This window comes from Lytechinus variegatus, chromosome 8 (genome assembly GCF_018143015.1).
Source record: "Lytechinus variegatus isolate NC3 chromosome 8, Lvar_3.0, whole genome shotgun sequence".
Classification (NCBI taxonomy): Eukaryota; Metazoa; Echinodermata; class Echinoidea; order Temnopleuroida; family Toxopneustidae; genus Lytechinus; species Lytechinus variegatus.
In genome coordinates this window covers 7686946-7706478 of record NC_054747.1, presented here as the reverse complement: position 1 = coordinate 7706478, position 19533 = coordinate 7686946, and the positions used below count along the sequence as shown (strand labels likewise).

The 19533-nt window shown below is 35.8% G+C and overlaps 1 protein-coding gene across 1 annotated transcript in view; it reads left to right on the top strand.

Moving 5' to 3' along the window:
- Positions 1–19533, top strand: part of LOC121420611 — a gene marked incomplete at its 3' end in the record, with an annotated part of 159523 nt that overhangs the window by 77690 nt on the left and 62300 nt on the right. The window contains exons 82-97 of the mRNA XM_041615273.1: positions 228–371; positions 1124–1222; positions 2193–2351; positions 3402–3539; positions 9407–9511; positions 10194–10352; positions 11684–11830; positions 12317–12415; positions 13134–13232; positions 13743–13901; positions 14370–14507; positions 15457–15555; positions 16041–16199; positions 16816–16956; positions 17966–18064; positions 19113–19349. Coding sequence (XP_041471207.1) covers positions 228–371; positions 1124–1222; positions 2193–2351; positions 3402–3539; positions 9407–9511; positions 10194–10352; positions 11684–11830; positions 12317–12415; positions 13134–13232; positions 13743–13901; positions 14370–14507; positions 15457–15555; positions 16041–16199; positions 16816–16956; positions 17966–18064; positions 19113–19349 — 2181 coding nt within the window. The remainder of the gene's footprint in view (positions 1–227; positions 372–1123; positions 1223–2192; positions 2352–3401; positions 3540–9406; positions 9512–10193; positions 10353–11683; positions 11831–12316; positions 12416–13133; positions 13233–13742; positions 13902–14369; positions 14508–15456; positions 15556–16040; positions 16200–16815; positions 16957–17965; positions 18065–19112; positions 19350–19533) is intronic.

Here is a 19533-nt window from a genome sequence, read left to right as displayed (position 1 = left end):
CATAAGATTGCCCACTGATATCACATGGTATCTGTTTCAAAAAAAAAAATTAAACTTGATTCATATCGAAAGTAGGAAGAACTTTATATCATTGAACATTTATCCATATCACTAATATATTGAATTCATTTTCACTAAGAGTGTTTACACCCCTATTTATAACCTCCATGCATGTATTAATCTATTTTCAGTTTTTATCATTGATATATTTTCTTTGTTTGTTGCAGATGTGGACTTAGGTAATCAATTGGTACAGGTCATTTCACGTACCCAAACTCGGCTGGTGCTCAGTGACTTGGTGGAGTCTGATTCTGGTATCTACACATGTGCTGCGGAACCTAAGAGAGACACGGTTGTTGTCAACATCTACAGTAAGTTTGTTATTCAGATTAGTGTATGTTTGTGTGTACTGTATGAAGAAAAGCTAGTGTGGAATGGTAATGATAACACTCTGCTTTTCTGTAATGATCAGTACCTCAAAATAATGTCTCTAAGCACTTTACAGATATGTCATTACCCCAGTGAGCAGATTCTGCCTTGCCCGTACCTAAAGTATGCACTTTCTACAGTCCCTGGGGAGTATTCAAAGTCTATTACTGGGCAGACTACATTCACGTTGGCTTTCAAATTCGACCGGGCACCATCTTGATACCTTGGTGTTGAGTAGTAAACTGTGGAATGATGCCTTGTAAGAGTAATTACTTAAATATTGGATACTTGATATTTCAATTCTTTGTTCTTTAATCATACTTATGATTAGGATTTATATATATGTTCAATATATGTATTCAGCATATATATTGGTGTTATACATGCACTATTTTTGGATTCATTGATAAATATTCTTGTCTTTTTAAAGATATACACTTCACACATTAATTTCTAGAGCCAGGTAATCTTTGGCATTACAGAATGTTGTTGTCATTTGGTTTATGTTTTGCTACAGTGCCATTTTTCCATCAGATCATTTTATTTTAAGCAATATGAAGTTGTTTGTCTTTCTGCTCATTATATGAAAGGGAAGGATTACAATACATATTGATAGTTATTATTTTTTCCTGATAAAATACTTGAACTTGGACCATATTTGAAATCAATTTGTGTGTTCTCTGTTTATTTTTAGTTCCTCGCTGCCTTCCTGAGTGTGAGAATGGAGGCAGTTGCGAGCAAGGAATCTGTGAATGTACAGAGTCTTTCACTGGACCTCGCTGCCAATACTCATGTGAGTTTTTCATTTCATCATTCTTGTTGGACTCTCAGATATCCCTACTGGATGGAACACAGTGTAACACTATATGTTCACAGTATGACCACAGTGTGTTAACAGTGTGTGCAAAATATGTTCATAGTGTGTTTACAATTTGTTCACAGCATGTTCATAATATGTTCACAGTGTGTTCACAATATGACCACAGTGTGTTCACAGCATGTTCATAATATGTTCACAGTGTGTTCACAATATGACTACAGGGTGTTTACAATATGTTCACAGTGTGTTCATAATATGTTCACAGCATGTTCATAATATGTTCACAGTGTGTTTACATTATGATCACAGTGTGTTAACAGTGTGTTCACAATATGTTCAGTGTGTTTACAATATGTTCACAGTGTGTTCATAATATGTTCACAGCATGTTCATAATATGTTCACAGTGTGTTTACATTATGATCACAGTGTGTTAACGGCGTGTTCACAATATGTTCAGTGTGTTTACAATATGTTCACAGTGTGTTCATAATATGTTCACAGCATGTTCATAATATGTTCACAGCGTGTTCACAGTGTGTTTACAGTGTGATCACAGTGTGTTAACAGTGTGTTCACTGTATGTTCACAGTGTATTTACATTGTTTTTTGCAATGTGCTTACAGTGTACTTAAAGTGTGTTTGCAATATGTCAACAGTGTGTTTACAACGTGTTCACATAGAGACCTTTGTAAAAATTGTGATTCACACTGTCAAAATCCTCAAATTTAAGTGTATCATACTGTGGACACTTCTACAGTGTGTTATTGTTCACAGTATGTTAGAATTAATGACTGTAAATGTGACTCACACTGTTTAGCTGCTCATATTTATCTGGTTGGAGATGTGTTCATATTCAAAATGCAGTTTATCCTGAACATCTAATCAAGATGTGAAGTAACTGAAAGATGTTTGTCTTTCTTGCGTTCTTATCATGATTTCAGATGAGACAGATTTCAGTGTGGAGTTCAACCCCATCCAAGACATTCCACCGACTGCAGGTCAGAGCTACAGCGTTGCATGTGAGTTGAACGGACCTGTGGAGATTGGAAGACCGATGTGGATAGGACCTCTGGGTCAGGAAATAGCTCCAGTTGGACATGGTGAGTTACGTGTGTGTGGGGACGCTAGTGGTAATGGGTGGAGTGGTAGTTGTGATAATAGCGGTTGTTAAAATAGTGGTAATAATTGTTTAACCCTAATTCTCCCGGGGGGGGGGGCCATAATGGCCCCCCCCCCTCAACAATTTTCGCGATATATCTGCTGCGCGAATTTTTTTCACCTCGCAGCTCACTGACTTTTTACATTCAAGTCTCGCGCAAATTTTGAGACCAAAGTTGTGACGCCCGGGTACGCGGTTACGACATTACGCAACATTATGCAAGTGCATGTCAGACCCAAAATTGCTCATAAACGTGATTTCATGTACAAATCCAATGCAAATTGCGTATTTAGCCAAAATTCATAAATGTATCATTATTTCTACTTTTACTGATTAAACTTAATTAATTTTGCCTTGTTTATGATCAGAATTATGTCTGGAACAATTTCCATTGAAAAAACAATAAAAAACAAAAAGTAAAAAAAAAAGAAATACATAAGAAATTCATAAACAATAAAATACATAAGAAATTTATTTCCAAACCAAAGTTTTTTTGAATTACGATTGTTAAGAATGCTACAAAGAAAATTTTTACCAAAAATTAGCATTCTAGGAGCTTTATTTAGTGAATTAGAGCAAAAAGTATGATTTATGCATAAATTAGCATAATTAATTCATATAAAATAAAATCTCATTATTTTGGAAAATTTTACCATACAGCCTTGTAGATTACATCACACACTACCAGCGTGCAAATTTTTGCGTCGCTCGCGCGATCGGCGGCCGAGATCTTAAGGGGGGGCCATAATGGCCCCCCCCGGGAATGACAAGAATCAAAATACCCCGGGAGATTTAGGGTTAAGCGGAAGTTATTGTTCTAGTGAGAAAAATTATGAAATGAAAATACTTGATGGTGGTGATGATCAAAGTCATAAACGCTTACATGTATGTGGTATATGTTGTATCTACATGTAAAACAAATAGTATCCCCCAAATGGACTAATGTCTCATCTATTATTTACTGGTAACCTGTCCTATCTCACTTAAACAGGTGGTGCAGACCATGTACATGTGGAGTTCCAAGGAATGAACGTCACCACTCTCCACTTGGACAGCATCTCAAGTGAACAAGCTGGCCTTTACATCTGTACCATTGGACCTGTTGCTGGAGTGTACAACCTCACCTTAGGTATGTTAAACTGATGGCTACCAAAGTCAATTATTGCCATTGGCTTTGTACGGGGACCTCCTGGATCAAGTAGGCAATGGGTTAACCTTTTGACTACTGAACATGGTTTTTGCCTTGGGATTTTTACAGTTACCACCTTGTTTGGATGGGCAATGGGTTAACCTGTTGACTACCAAATATAGTCATTGTCATAGACTTTGGGAAGGGACCACCTGGCTCCAATAGGCAAGGGGGTAACGTGTCTACTGAATTCAGTCATTCCCGTAAGCTTTGTGTAGGGACCACTTGCTTCCAGTAGGCAATGTGTTAACCTGTTGACTACTTGATCCTGTCATTCCTGTAGGCTTTGTACATGGATAATCTAATTACAGGCTGCAATAGTCTGTCATCATAAATCAATTGTTTAAAGAAAAGAGAGGACCGTGCATTTCTTCACCTGCAAACAACTGAATAGTGCATTATCTTGCAAATAGGAAAAAATTAATTCTGGATTTTCATTCTGAGGTGAATCTCGCGAAGGAGTTAAGTACCAAAAAAGATCTAATCTTAGCGTTGTGCCATATCAGAGACAAGAGGAACACAAAACACATTGAGCTAATGTAGATAGGCCTTCTAAGAACATGCTGACAAGAAACGTATATTTATCCTTCTTTATAACACTAGTTTGAGTAGGTTGCACAAATGTAGATGAAAAGTTGAAATGCTTTGAACTTCCAGCTTTATCATTTTATCTTAGTTTAGACATAGGTTGAAGATAATGAAAAATATACCGAGAAGTAACTAATTTCTTGTGATTAAAATATATATTTTTAATTGATTTTATTTTAGACTCTCCTTTTAAGATTAATATATATTTGTTGTAGTTGCTAAGATGTTTTGTATGTTTTTTCTGTTTTTAATCTTTGTGTAATGTCAATATACAGGCTTTGTAGTATACAATATATGTTTCTAACTATTTTGATAGACCATTCACAATGATTTAATTCTTGTTTTAGGTTCTTTTCATGATTTCTGTTCAAATAATTTTCTTATCTAAATTTCAAGCGATTATTTTCATTTGATGTTTTCAAAAGTGAAGTCATTTACTTTTCAATTATGAAATAATTAAAACACAGATTGTGAAATCATGTTTCAGTTAATTAACTTCATGATCTTTCTCTTGTTCAACTCTTGCTTGTTGTCCCTTGGGTGATTTAACAAATTTATCAAATCCGTTTCTTTGTAATTTATTTTGTTGTAAACACATTTTTCCTTTGCTGTGTATTTCTGAGCTAACATTTTTAACCTTTGATTCATGTCTTTTCTCTTTCTATGTGATGTACATATTATTTGATCTCTATCTGTTTTCTTTCTATGGATGCCTTGTTTCTGTCCCTCTGACAGCTTTACACTGCTCACCCCCATGTATGAATGGAGGTGTCTGCCAGGGGGGTCGTTGTGAATGCCCCGAGTCTCACACAGGGGAGACGTGCAGTCAGCCAGGTATAAAAACAAATGTCATATCCTCTATACCAAATCGGAATGAAATCATCCCCTCCCCTGCCTTCCATTAGTACTATCAAGAACTTATTATCATAGCTCATTGGGAAGTATATATGTAATGTTGCCAATTTGATTTTGATCAAGGAACAACAAAAAGGGAATGTTGTCACAGTGTGTAGGATTGACATGGTATTTTGACCATGCTATGGCAGGCCATTCATGTTACTGCTTGAAATCATATTTTTTCATAGATCTATGAAATTTACCCTTTCTCTAGTTTATCATATAATTTGAAGGAAATATAATAGAATACATGTATGAATGATTAATTACCAATTTCCAAAGGAAAATAAGCATACTTTGAAATTATAGAGTACACAACATAATAAGATGTGGTCCTAATTAAAAGAAAAAATAACACATAAAAAAATATGTCTGCTATAAATAGCAAATAAGTGAGTGTGATTGGCTTGCCATAGTTTAGTGTCATATCACTCGAATATGCCACCAGCAGGGCTCTGTTTCTCAAAGACGTGCAATTATAATATCTTTGCCATAATGCTATTGAAATATCGATGTGGATTGGCTGCTGAGTTCAGTTACCATGATGGCAAAGTTAAAGTTGTTCATGAAACAGGTCCCTTGTGTTCTGGTCCATGACAAGTATTTCATGTAATTATACACCATTTTCACCACACATGCACATTTACATACATGTATGTACCATGCTCATGCCATCAGTAGGCCTATATACTCAATTTTCCTATTTGATTTATATGAATGCCATTTTACTTATTTAAAGTTGCACCACATCAAGTATAGATTTCATTTGAATTACATGTGATATTTTTTATATATATTCTGTTGAAAGAAACTTTCCATTATTTATACAGTGATAGTACTGTATGCCATGTACATTTTAAGCTCTATATGACATTGAAAGTTTTAAAGGCATGTACATATTTCTATTTTTTACAGTGCATCCTAAAGAAAAAGAGGATAACATATTATTAGTTTTTCTTTAACTCTGACAAATTATTTGCAATATATCATGTAAACCACCATAATGCTCAGTTTTTCTTCTAAATTTCTTATCTGATATGATATAAACAATTTTATGCATAGATGAGCAAGAATCTGGTATTTCATCGGCAACCCAAGTTGTACTGATTAATTATTACACATATTTTTCATTGGCATTTCTTTTAAGTTTGTTATGTTTCTTCTCACAACATGGCAGAAAACACATTTAATGATGAATTTCTGTGTAATAGTCTCAGACAAACAGCTTCATTTTTTTTTGTTTATAATCTGCCATGCACCAACAAATTACTTTCTTTCAAATTAAGGTATCTTATCTTTAGCGTCAGATTTGTAATAAAATACATTCCCAGATTGACATAATTGAATATGCTGTATGAAAGGGGGTTTCCTTTTTTCAAGGATGTACTGTAATACACGCTGCATGATGTCAATTAAGCGCTCAATGGACCCACGAATTGCATCAAATTAAAAAATGTGCAAATCCCCAATTTGTAACCGTGCAGCAATTGTATGCTGAGCCCAATAATGCAATAAAATAAAAATCCACAAGTACTTGTGATTGAAATAATTCTGCAATTCATTTTTATGTATGTTATCTATTTAGTGCTCTGACTCGAGGCTACTGTATGCATACTTGCAAAAACTGCAGAGTGTTCCATGAAGCAATCGGCAATGTCATGAGAACAATAAAATTACTTTTGACAATGCAAGTTGGCAACTTTGTAATAAAATGTTGAAAAATTGATAATTCCGGCTTTTGTTTTATCCATTTATGATTATTTCAACTTTGTAACTGAGTGACATATGCTAAATATATTGTTACCATTTTGTGTTGTAAATATGGATTCATTCAAATTGTAGGAAAGTCATATACACATCATTCGCTTTAGGGTAACCCAGGGTATTGTTTAATTAAAACAAATATTGATTTTCACTCACAAATTTGCGCTGAGCTAATCACATGCAAGTATTCACATGCTTGTAACAATCATCAGTGAAAATCACTTACTATTTGTTTCATTAAATGCTACATTAGTTATATTGTAGGTGATGAACAGTCTGGTCTAGATTTTGAAGAACGGTACTTTCCGTCTACTGTCTTTTTGCCATGTATAGTGTTTTCTTATTATCTTATTATTTCCAATCAAATAACCAATCACATGATTTCAATTATATCTGGGATTCTGAATCTTAACATGTTGACTAATGAATTCTGTAATTCCCATAGCCCTTGTACGGAGATAATCTGGTTCCAGTGGGCAATAGGTTAAAAGCTTTTCAAATAGGTGGTACAGATTTCTCTCCATATAATCCACCATTCAGTGTCTGAAGTTCTTGAAGTTTTGTAGAGATACAACTATTAATAATAGTAATAATAATAATACATAAGATTTATATAGCGCACTTTCCATCTTGATTAGATGCTCAAGGCGCTTCAGAGCAGAACAACAAAAACTATTTACATATACATGTAATACATGTCTGAACAATAAGTCAATGTCTATCAAAAAACGCTTTTATACAGGTAAGTTTTCAGGTTGCCCTTGAAGGTGGTCGCTGAAGTCTGGGTTTTCAAACTGTGTGGGAGAGAATTCCACAGGCTAGGTCCTGCATGAGCAACTCCATGTCAAGGATTGAGAAATCAAAACAAATAGCCATGTATGAATTTGATATACAGACAATAGTGACAATATAATTTTGTAGGCAGTTTCCTCTCACAATCTGAATCATATGTCTTCTCAACTCTCTAATGTTTCATTAACAACACTTTTTATTGCATTAGTTCTAAAACGCTGATTTGAACAAGAGGTTCCCCCTTTTTAGACCAAACAAACTTTGTTTTAATGTTTTTCTGTCGATTGCATGGCTTACAATATATTTCCTGTAAAGCAGCTTGCATGATGCCTTTTTTGCTTTATTTATTGAGAGTGTCAGTGGTGCTGGAATGTTCTTGTAATGCAAAGCTTAGTGCCCCTTCAAACTGGTGATCTACTCAGAAAGTTCTAGCACCACTGATGTATTTTGTAGATGCTTCATTCAATATACAACTCTGTTTTGTTGACAGCAAATTCTTTGTCATTCTTATCATTTCATATTAGTTAGTTTTGATCATTGTTCATACATACTATTTAAATTTTCATGTTCAAAAGCAACAATCAAATATTTTCTTAAATTGTAATAAAATTGAAATATTGCTACATTAATTTTCAAATTATATGTATTATATATCTTGAAGGTAAGTAACAAGACTTTTTTCCTTTTATCTTATCTTAAATATCAATCAGTTTGTTTTTCATACTATCATATACTATTGGTTTTACACCATGATATTATTATACGCCATTTTCTAGTTTGCACTTGGTCAATGCTTGAAATGAATTCACATCAAGTTGAAGAACATGGATGAAATAAGGCAAAAAAAAAAAAGGAGTGATGTCACCATGAAGATAAAATTTCAATGCATATATGAAAAAATGCACAGATTGTTAGTGAATTCATATTTTTTAAAATCATGCTTCTCCATAAGAAATGAAAAAGCTCATGACACATCCAAGAGGAGCATGATGTTATTTACTAGTGCCTTCGGTAAATTGATATCAGTATTTACACCTTGCAAGTAGAACACTGTCATACCCCTTTCATAAACCCAATTAAAATGAATTAGGCGGCTAATAGCAGCATAATTTGGTCGTAAAATTGGAGGAGGACAAGAGTTATCCGCATTACTCTGATGCTGCTATTATCCGCATAATAGCGGCATCGGGATAAGATTTTGAGTTTATGAACGCATTTCCAAATAATGCGGATAATTGCCATGGTGCAATCACAAGTTCACCCTTTTCCAAAACAACCGCATCGGAGGGGGCGTGTCCAGTTGTCATGGCGATTATCCGCCTTTTTCAGGACGGGCGCTCGTAAAAATAATGCGGCTTATTTTCAGAGTTTATGAACGCAATTTTTATTGAATTATCCGCATTACTCTTAGGCGGCTAATTGGAGGATAGGTTTATGAAAAGGGTATGAGTAATGAATATTGTTGAGTCCACTGGGGTAGACCAATCTCACTGGATTAATGTGAATGGGTGATATCACAATAAGGGCACAAATGCATGTGTAAATATTCTTTGAAAGAAAATGCCTTTTCAATAAAATAGGAACCAGCTCATCGCATATCTAACATGATCTTGATGTGATTTACTAAATGCTTTCAGTGTGTTTATGTCATGCAAGTAGGACATGTCCTCAAATTTTCTGTTGCATCAATTTGAGGATCGTAGGAGAACATGATTATGATTGGATGGGACTGCGTGATGAATGTTATTTGCCTTTTTTGTTTACAGTACCTGGCTGTCACAGCATGCAGGCCTGCTACAATGGAGGAACCTGCCTTGAGCACAGGTGCTTCTGTAAACCTGATTTCACTGGAGAACTTTGCCAATTTACCGGTAAGTTATCAAAATAAATATTTTGTTCGAGCCTTGAATAGTTAGTATTTAAATTCAATTCAATTCAGTTTTAAACCCTTGGAGGAAGAAGTGATTATTAAATTATCTTTTGTCAGTCTAGCTTTTAATACACAAAGCCCCAAGTCATGAAAGATATGTTAGATCCATGGGCAAGTATTTTATTTGTCATAGATCTCTTAATCTGGAAATCTGACATACAAGAGATAATCATAGCTGTTGTAGACAAAAAATAGTCCTTTAGCGACAAGGTTTTAGCAGTGATACACGGAATGGTCGCAGTCCACACTGACCATGACTTGATCCACTAGGTGGGTTTTAATAATGTATTTCATGGAAATATAATGGTGGTGTGGTTCTGTATCTTGGCTCTCAGTCCTTTGGCAAGACTCTTATCCACATCTGTCACTCTCCACCCAGGTAGTGGTTTGTGATCAGGTAGGATGTACTTGTAGAAAGCTAGGATAGCTTAGGTTTTTGATCACCCTGAAAATTTTATTACTTGATCGAATTAAAAATACAGATTTAGATACTGTAGTCACAAAGCAACTGAATTGACATATGTTTTATCAAGCAAAATGAAAGTACTTATCTAATGAACAAACTAACTAAACTCAACAAAGATATCTCAGAAATATTCTGAAATATTTCTTATTGATATCAGTGAGCATTGATGCCAACCTTCGAATCGAGCTTGATCCAGATAATGACTACACTGAGGGTGGGAATGTGAGCTTCTTATGTATCACCAACGGACCGGATGCTCCTCTCAATCCAAGATGGCGGAAAGGAGACTACCAATATATTCAGTCGCCGGTGTTTGGTAAGTGGTGATGTTGATGATGATGTTGGTGGAGGTGATGGCAATAACGATAGTGTTGCTGATGATAGTGTTAGTGGTGGTAGTAGTGATGGTGATGATGATGGAAGTGGTGTGAGTGGTGATGATGATGGCGGTGGTGATATTGATTGGTGGTGGTAATGAAGATGATGATGGTGATGATGATGTTGATGGTGTTGATGATGGTGATGATAATGGTCATGGTCATGGTGCTGGTAGTAATGATGATGGTGGTGATGCGCTGATGGTGCAGTTCATCATGATAGTGATAACTTAACATTCTGTATAGAATTGTATCTTACTCAGTAGGGGAAGGCGGGTAAGTTGAGCATAGGGGCAAGTTGAGCCACCAGCCCTATGCCAATAATGAATGAGTCAGACATTGTGGTGGTGTCATATATTGATGACCCATTGCATAACCCCTAACCCCACCACATTGTTTCCAACTTTGAAAAGTAGTTTTTTAGAGGGAAAAATATGAATTTCAGCCAAAAAAGTAAAAAAGAGTGTGAAATAGATAAGTGCTTTATATACGCACACATCTATATAATAAAGACATGATAACAACATTATAAGTCCAGGTATGGATCTTCATTCTTGTCGTAGTCTTTTATATGATGGATGCATAATAAATGTGTGGATACAAAATTATCGCACTAAGTTCGGACTGGGGTAAGTTGAGCCAAACAGCATGGGGCAAGTTGAGCCATGGTAATCCCTATGGTAATGTATCTCAAAAAAACAAACAAACCATAAAAATTGATTGAAATGCAGGCTGAAACGAGCAAATTTACATGACTGCTCTTTTCCTTTTACAGGATGTTAGTATTTATAGAGAATTAGCAAGTGAAAAGACTTTAAACAAAAAATTGACATGCTGGTTCTCCCCCCATACATTTTGTACATACTTTTTGTGGCTCAACTTACCCCAGAAGGTGGCTCAAACTTACCCCATATATGGGGCAAGTTGAGCCATTTGACATCGTTTTTTTCAAAGGTCACGATGACTTTCAGTGTGGGGATAGAAAGTTTTATATAGGTGGAAAATATTTCAGAAGAATTAAATTTCAAGGCAAGGTACTTCGACAAGATTATTAATCATATCAATTCTAACATGCAAAAAGCAAAAACTGTCACAACTTACCCCGCCTTCCCCTACTGTCCTTTGGTATCAAGTAGTAAATATCGATCACAAATCCAATAAACACAAAGACAAATAAGACTGTGACCAAACGCTAAATATAAACAAACCTAAATGACCACAAACTAGTAAATGTTCAAGTGTTAAATGGTTGAATTTGATATCTCTTCAGGAGAAGGAAACCACATCTTCACTTCCCGGAAGTCAGCCTTCATCACCCAACTGAAGATCATGAATGTCAGTGTACAGGACAGCGCTAGGTACACCTGTAATGCTGGGCCACTCCAACAGTCTATCTCACTCACCATCTATAACAACAGTAAGTTTTGTTGATGCTCTCTTACTTATTCAGATTTTTTAATTGTCTTCTTCCCTTCATCACCTTCCCTTTATCTTCCTCCTTCTTTTCTTGTGTTGGTCTGTCTTTAGTTTAACCTCTCTTGAGTATAATTAACATTGTGAAAGTATCAAGTATTGATGGATTGTTCTTCCTCTTCTGTTTACCCTTTTCCCTTCTTCATTTTTCTACTAATTCCTTTCATCATCTCCTTTTTTTTCATCAATGTTACATCTGAATATCCTTTTCAACATTGTGTAAAACATTTCATTAATTCTGGCTTGAACAACTACCATAGTAACTGGATTCAACCACCAATGAAAAATCCAGATTTCCAGAGAATTTAATATTGATGGCAAAGATAGCAAGTTACTGTTCCGTGCAATATGGCCGGAATATGTTATGAACTTAACTGTAAAGTTGCATGTCATTAAATACACTGCTCATTTGTTTCTTTATTTTTTACAGCCTATCCATGTATCCCACGTTGCGTCAATGGAGGGCGCTGTATAGAAGGTATCTGTCTTTGTCTGGAAGGATACACCGGTGAAGCTTGTGACGAGCTGGGTAGGTTGTATTCTTTTTAATTGTCTTTCATTCTGCCAACATTCCCTGAACTGTTACATTCAAATCAAGCATATCAGGAGACTTAAAAAGCATTGAAGACTATATACTTTGTTGAATAGTTTGTGCCATCTATAAATTTAAATTATTATCAAATGTTTATTATATAATTTAAACAAATTTTATGCTATTGTTATCAATGCATTCAACTTAATGCTGGTTAACATCAAAGTTCACATGGTCATGAAGTTTGGATATTTCATACATTGCATCTTATTGCTCTGGGTTGTGATAGCTCAGCTCAAAGAGCCTGGCCCAGTGCTTTCCTAGCCTCTGACAGAGATACAATTTTTTTATGTCTTGTGGAAAGCTGTCCCAAAATGTGGGGCATGCATGAGCAAATGATCATGATGGGGTGCCTGTCCATGAATGCAATGATAAACAAGCAAAAAGAAATCTTGAATATTATCTGATGAATGACTTGAATAACCTTTTCCAAAGATACATTTAAATATCCTAATATTGCATTATCTACATGTAAAATTCAGTCTCAAATATGTACAATGTATTTAGGTTCAATATGATATTTATTTTCTTTTCTTTCTTGTACTACTAGAGTGCTAAGAGACTTAACTGCAATTTTTGCTATATGAAAATTGAGTATTATTATTATTATAATAACTTTGATGGAGACAAAGTTTGTTGTGTGTTTATGTTCCAGTTCCTGAATGTCAACCAATGTGTGAAAATGGTGGTGAATGTATCGAAGGTGAATGTAGATGTCCAAGAGGGTTCAACGGATCAGCTTGCCAGTATCAAGGTATGTACTTATCATATTCATATTCAAAAACTAATATTTTTCATTTCACTTATTTCATATTTCACATTTATTTCATGTACAACCTCTCCCTGATATTAATGCATAATATAAAAGCAATATGTATACAAGTAACATAACAATACAATTAGTCAAGTAATAAAGTTATAACTTGACTCAAGTTAAAGAAATAAGTTTGGACCTACATAAAAGCAAGCTAGTAAAAGTTTGAGCCTCAATAAAATGAGTAAAAATTGACAAATTTTGGAAACAAATTTTAATGACCTTAATTGTGCTTCATATTAATACACGTCATACTTTCAAATTGACTAGTTTATGAAGTCGAAAAGGAATATCGGGGGGGGGGGGGGGGGTGGGTCTCAGAGGTATGAAAAGGTTGATGTGATTGTCGAAATGTAGCTCAAATATGTGCTCAACAGACTTGAAATGTTGGCATTTTAAGAGGTTAATCAGTCTTATTTTGATTCAATCATAAAAATCTCTCATTTTCAGTTGTGGAGCCCATCTCCATCGCGATTCACCCAGAGGAAGGTCAAGTCTTCTATACCGGAGAGAACATTGCCTTCCTTTGCCTCACCCAAGGAACGTTTGCCCCAGAGAACCCCCAGTGGAAGGATCCCAGGGGTAGGGCGGTTGGCATCAGACAGACCAGTAAGTATCAGTTGCAGCACCTTTTCAAAAGCCCCTAGATCCCACCTCCTCTGCCCCCTTCTTGATCATTCATCACTGTGAAGGAGGGGTTAAGGTAAGTCGCGGCCTCTGATTATCAGGGCTTATGTAGTAAGCCTTAAATACCCTTCTCTCAGAAGAGAGTTCTTTGCAAAAGAAGGGAAACATTGCTCTTGTGAATAACCAAGAGGAATTTATATTCATTTGTAATTGTACGTGTTGTACTCTCTCTCTCTCTGTCTGTCTATGGAGATCACCTTTTTTTCTGTAGGCCTAGTGGCCAAAAAATGTAAAAATCAGCAGCCTGTATGTGTAAAATTGTGTCATGAATGTTTGTTACTGGAAAGAAATCCATGTTTTTGCTTCTTAATTGCAGTAATGGTTAGATGCTTATGTAAAATGCAATGTTTCCAAATGTTAACCCGTGACATCACTTATCATTTGTCCTAGGTGTGGATCGTATATTCACATTCGCTGTCAACTCCACTGCTACCAGACTTTACATCAGACCTCTAGCAGAGGGAGATGCTGGATACTTCACCTGCGCTACTGGCCCTCTGAACAGCACTGTGTTTATCAGTATTGAAGGTACATGTTAGCACATATTCAGTTCATACAGTGAAATTTAGCCACATTAGAATAACCCGCTCATACCTCTTTATATTTAGATTTAGATAGTGATTTCATAATTCTTTGCAAGACTTGCTTTCCTTCTCTCTGTGGTAAATTGGGAATCATGAATATCATGCCACTGCTATTGGTTATGAGATGAAATTGGACAAAGTAGCAAATGGGCCAAATGGCAGTAAGACCAGGTGGTTAGTACAACTGATGTAAGACCTAGTAAAATTAAATTGCAGTAGCTAAGAACGATGGAACAATTTTGAATCAAACTAGGCCATTCAAACATAATAATAATAATATGTTAATTTATATAGCGCTCTTACAATGTATCATCTTTCACAGTGCTTTTCACAATGATGGAATAGAAAATTATAATAACTAATACATGTGAAGATTATTTATTAAAAAGCAGAGTTTTTAGATGTTTCTTAAATACTTCCAAAGAAGGGAAAAGTGGCATATATCTTGGAAGGTCATTCCGGAGTCCTGGGGCACATGTCTGAAAAACATTGTCACCAGCTTTGGTATTTGTCCGTGGAACATGGAGTAGAGTAATGGTTGTACTGGAGCGAAGCCCGGGACGTTCTGACTGATGTGGGCGGATGAGAGAGTCCATGTAGTGTGGAGCTTCATCATGGATAATATTGAAAACAATGGTCATAATCTTGAAGACAGTACGTTGCTTCACTGGAAGCCAATGCAACTCTCTTAACAGAGGAGTAAAATGATCGTGCTTACGAGCTTTGAAAACCAGTTTGGCTGCACATAAAACAATAGAATATAATACATGGGATTTAAAAAAAATTACAAGATTATGGGGGCCGTATTGTTCATAAAGGCAAGTCAAATTCATACATGTCCTTCAGGACATCCTTGTCATTCTAATGTCAATGTTCATTCATGTGTCCTACAGAACGACCTTGTCCTCTGAACTGTGCTAATGGAGGAACCTGTATGGATGGCGTCTGCTCCTGTCCTGAAGGCTACCAAGGATCATTTTGCCAGATTGGAAGTAAGTTCCTGCTTTGATTGATTTCTCCTCATCAAATTCCTTGGTTAACAAGGACATTGTTTGGTTTGTAAGACCAGTGGCCCGTTGCAGAAAGAATTATGTCTAAATGTGACTTAAGAATTAAAGTGCAATTCTCGAATGCACAGTTTAGATTTGTTCAAATTCAAGTTGCGTTTGATTTTCAGAGGTGTGTTTGATTGCAACTCTTTCTGCAACCGGTCCCAGCACATCCTTGACCTTGTCTGTACCTATAATCTTAATCATTAATGGGCAATGATATAGTGTCAATAAATGAAATTTTATTTGTTTCTAGTTTGTTTCCAATCCTCCATTGTGAACATCCTAAGCATTGAGAAGGGCCCATGGTCGAGCCCTTTGGTTGCATAGGACCAGTACATTCTCTGCATTTCTTTATGATATTCTTATACATATGCATTTAACTTTGAGTCCATGAATATTCATAACATCATCCCTCCATTTTTTAGTTGGTTTCCAGTCTTCTATTGTCATCATCCCAAGCATTGAGAAGAGTCCTATGGTTGGTGAGGACATTGAGTTCTTGTGCAGGACCAGTGGAGCCAATGCCCCAAGGTATCCATTCTGGAGGAACCCCACTGGCAAGGTCATCTCATCAAACCCTTCAAGTAAGTTCATTTCTGTGCCGTACAATACTTGATATTGGTGGTACAGTGGAAATATAATGATTACTAATAATGACAATATTACCCATTTATAGAGCACACAAAAAAATACCCTTTTCCGAGACGTGTTAGTAATATCACTCTGATTTTAGATCGAGCTGCCTTCCAGCGCTCAGTGCATTTGAGGAATGTAATCCTGCTGGGAACTCATTCCATTTACCCAACTTTTGATTTTACACAGTGTTCGATGCAAATAGATGATAATTGTCAGCCCATCATAATTTTTTTCTTGGGCAATTTTTTTGTACAATCATTATGATATGACTTTTTTAATGCAATGCCAGAGTAATTCAATATCTTGCAAAGATAAATTTTATTGATATTGATTTTTGAAATATAATTCGCACTACTATCCTTTGAAAATAGTTGGATATAGGTTTGTATTTGGTGCCAGGTTAATGCATAAATACTGAAATACATGAGAGACATAAAAAAATGAAAGTAATGAATTTATTGACACTTAAAAAAACCTATATATATTTCTGTTTGTTTTAAGAGATCAGCAAACAGAAATATGGTTGTTTAATGCAAACTCATAATTTGCTCTGTAACTTTACAGTTCGGGACCACCGAGTTTACACCCAGCGTCTGTCAGACTACGAGACCAAGTTGATCATCCATAACTTCACCAACAATGACATGGGTATCTACCGTTGCAATGGAGGCCCTCTGACAACCACCTTCACTATTGTCTTGGCAGGTATGTTCAAATATTAATTATATGCATGTACTTTCAAGGATGGAGACGAGTCTATTCTATCGGAAATACAATCGATTTGCTCTACTGTATTTCAAAAGTATTGAGGAATTAATTTTGAAAATGTATTCCCTATCAAGCTTCATTTTCGTAGGAAAATGTTGTGGCTCAGTGGATTAGTCTTCGGACATTGAAACAGAGGGTCGTGGGTTTGAATCCCAGCCATGGTGTAATTTCCTTCAGCAAGAAACTGATCCACAATGTGCTGCACTCAACCCAGGTGAGGTAAATGGGTAGCGGTAGGAAGTAATTCCTTAAAAAGCTGTGTGTGCTATGAACGCCTAGCTTAGCCGGGTAATATAGAAGCGCCTTGAGCACCTAACAAGGTGGATATGTGCGCAATATAAATACCCTATATTACTATTATTATTTTAACAGGCTTTTCTGTTCATGCTGCTCAACTGCCCTAAATTCCCATCCTTTTAGAACTGCTCATGATCCTTTCATTCCTCTGTCTTCTAAAGATATCTACGTTCCTTCCACCCTAAGGACAAACTTTCACACCTTCATATGGTTCCACAATCAACATTTTTATAAGGCAACTTATGAAGGACCTACAGTTTGATTGTAAATTTTACCTGCATTTTCCAGACTTTAGAACTTTTACACAATGTGTGTGTCATGGATCGTTTATTTCCTATGAAAGTGAATTTTTTAAATCATTTGTATTTGCCAATACTTAAGATGCTACAAAACCATGGTGACACTGCTTGTGATTGTATTCAATTTGTGTGTTTCATAATTCATACACCATGAATATTCATTATCATGAGAGACCTACTTGCCTTTGAGGGTCTACAACTTTTTCCTACTTATAGGACACAATTGGTAATCAATGTTGGTAATTGGTAATTTAATGTTCAGGATTAACATTAAGTGACAACATAATAGGCGAAACTTGTGCATATGTATTTTAAATGCATAGAATAATTTATGTCCTTGTGTTCTGCAGAGCGATCATGCGATCCACCCTGTTCCAATGGAGGAACATGTAACAATGGAGTCTGTGACTGTGCTGATGGATTCATTGGTGGACACTGTGAACTTAGAGGTACGATATTCTTTCATATAAAAATGATATGTTGATGAGGATATGGATGGTGATAATGATGATGGTGGTGGTGGTGATGATGGTGGTGATGGTGATAATGATGATGATGGTGGTGGTGATGATGGTGGTGATGGTGATGATGATGATGGTGGTGGTGATGATGGTGATGATGGTGATGATGCTGATGATGGTGGTGGTGATGATGGTGATTGTGGTGATGATGCTGCTGATGGTGGTGGTGATGGTGATGATGTCATATAATGATAATAATGATGGTGATGGTGAAGGTAAAGGTGATGAGTTCATCTCATCACCTTTACCTTCATCACCACCATCATTATTATCATCATTGAGATGAGAGTGATTATGATGATTATGGTTTTGATAATGATGAAGATGCTGTTAAATCAGTTGGAGATATCAAATTATGTGATTAGTAATAATGATCATAGGACATATACATTGATGACTGAACTGAAATTGGTGATGATGGCAATGGTGATGATAATGAGGATTGTATTACTGATAATACAGAGAAATGAAAATGTTAAGAATGAGATCTGTTAGTAAAAATAATAATAATAATAATAACAATAATAATAATGATAATGATAATAATAATAATAATAATAATAATAATAATAATAATAATGATAATAATGATATTGATAATGATGATAATAATAAGAAGAAGAAGAGGAAGAAGAAGAAAATGAAGAAGTAGAAGAAGAACAAGAAAAAGAAGAAAAAGAAGTAGAAAAAGAAGTAGAAGAAGAAGTTGAAGAAGAAGAAGAAAGAAGAAGAAAAGAGGAAGAGGAAGAAGAAGAAGAAAATGAAGAAGAAGAAAATGAAGAAGAAGAAGTAGAAGAAGAACAAGAAGAAGAAAAAGAAAAAGAAGAAGTAGAAGAAGAAGGAGAAGAAGAAGAAAGAAGATTAAAAAAAGGAGGAACATAGTGAGGAAAGAGAAGGTGGAGCAGAACAGTTTAGATTATAGGTCATTTGACAATGACACAAAGACCTTGAACAGTCAGTTATTTCTTTCTAACAGGATGTTTCCCAGTATGTATAAATGGAGGTATCTGTCGGGAGGGGTTGTGTCGTTGCCAAGCAGGTTACGTTGGAGACCACTGCCAAGTCCTACTACCAGTCAGCATCAACATTGTCCCAAGCCAGGATTCGGATCCACGCCTAGGGGGAACCATCAGCTACCTTTGTTCGGTCAACGATACCAACTTGGTAGAACCACCTGTCTGGAGGAACCTTCAGGGAGAGGACATCGCATATGGTAAGTGAAGCCTAGTCAAGCCATTGTGAGCTTCTCATCTGCTCGGGCTGCCTGCCAAGTTAGCTTGCAGGAAGTCTGAAAAGTTGGATTAAATTTGTCATATAGTTAAAATCGAACTTTTTTTCATTATTATGATACACCTTGATGGGATATAAAACAATTATGCAATGGCTTATTCTCGGAA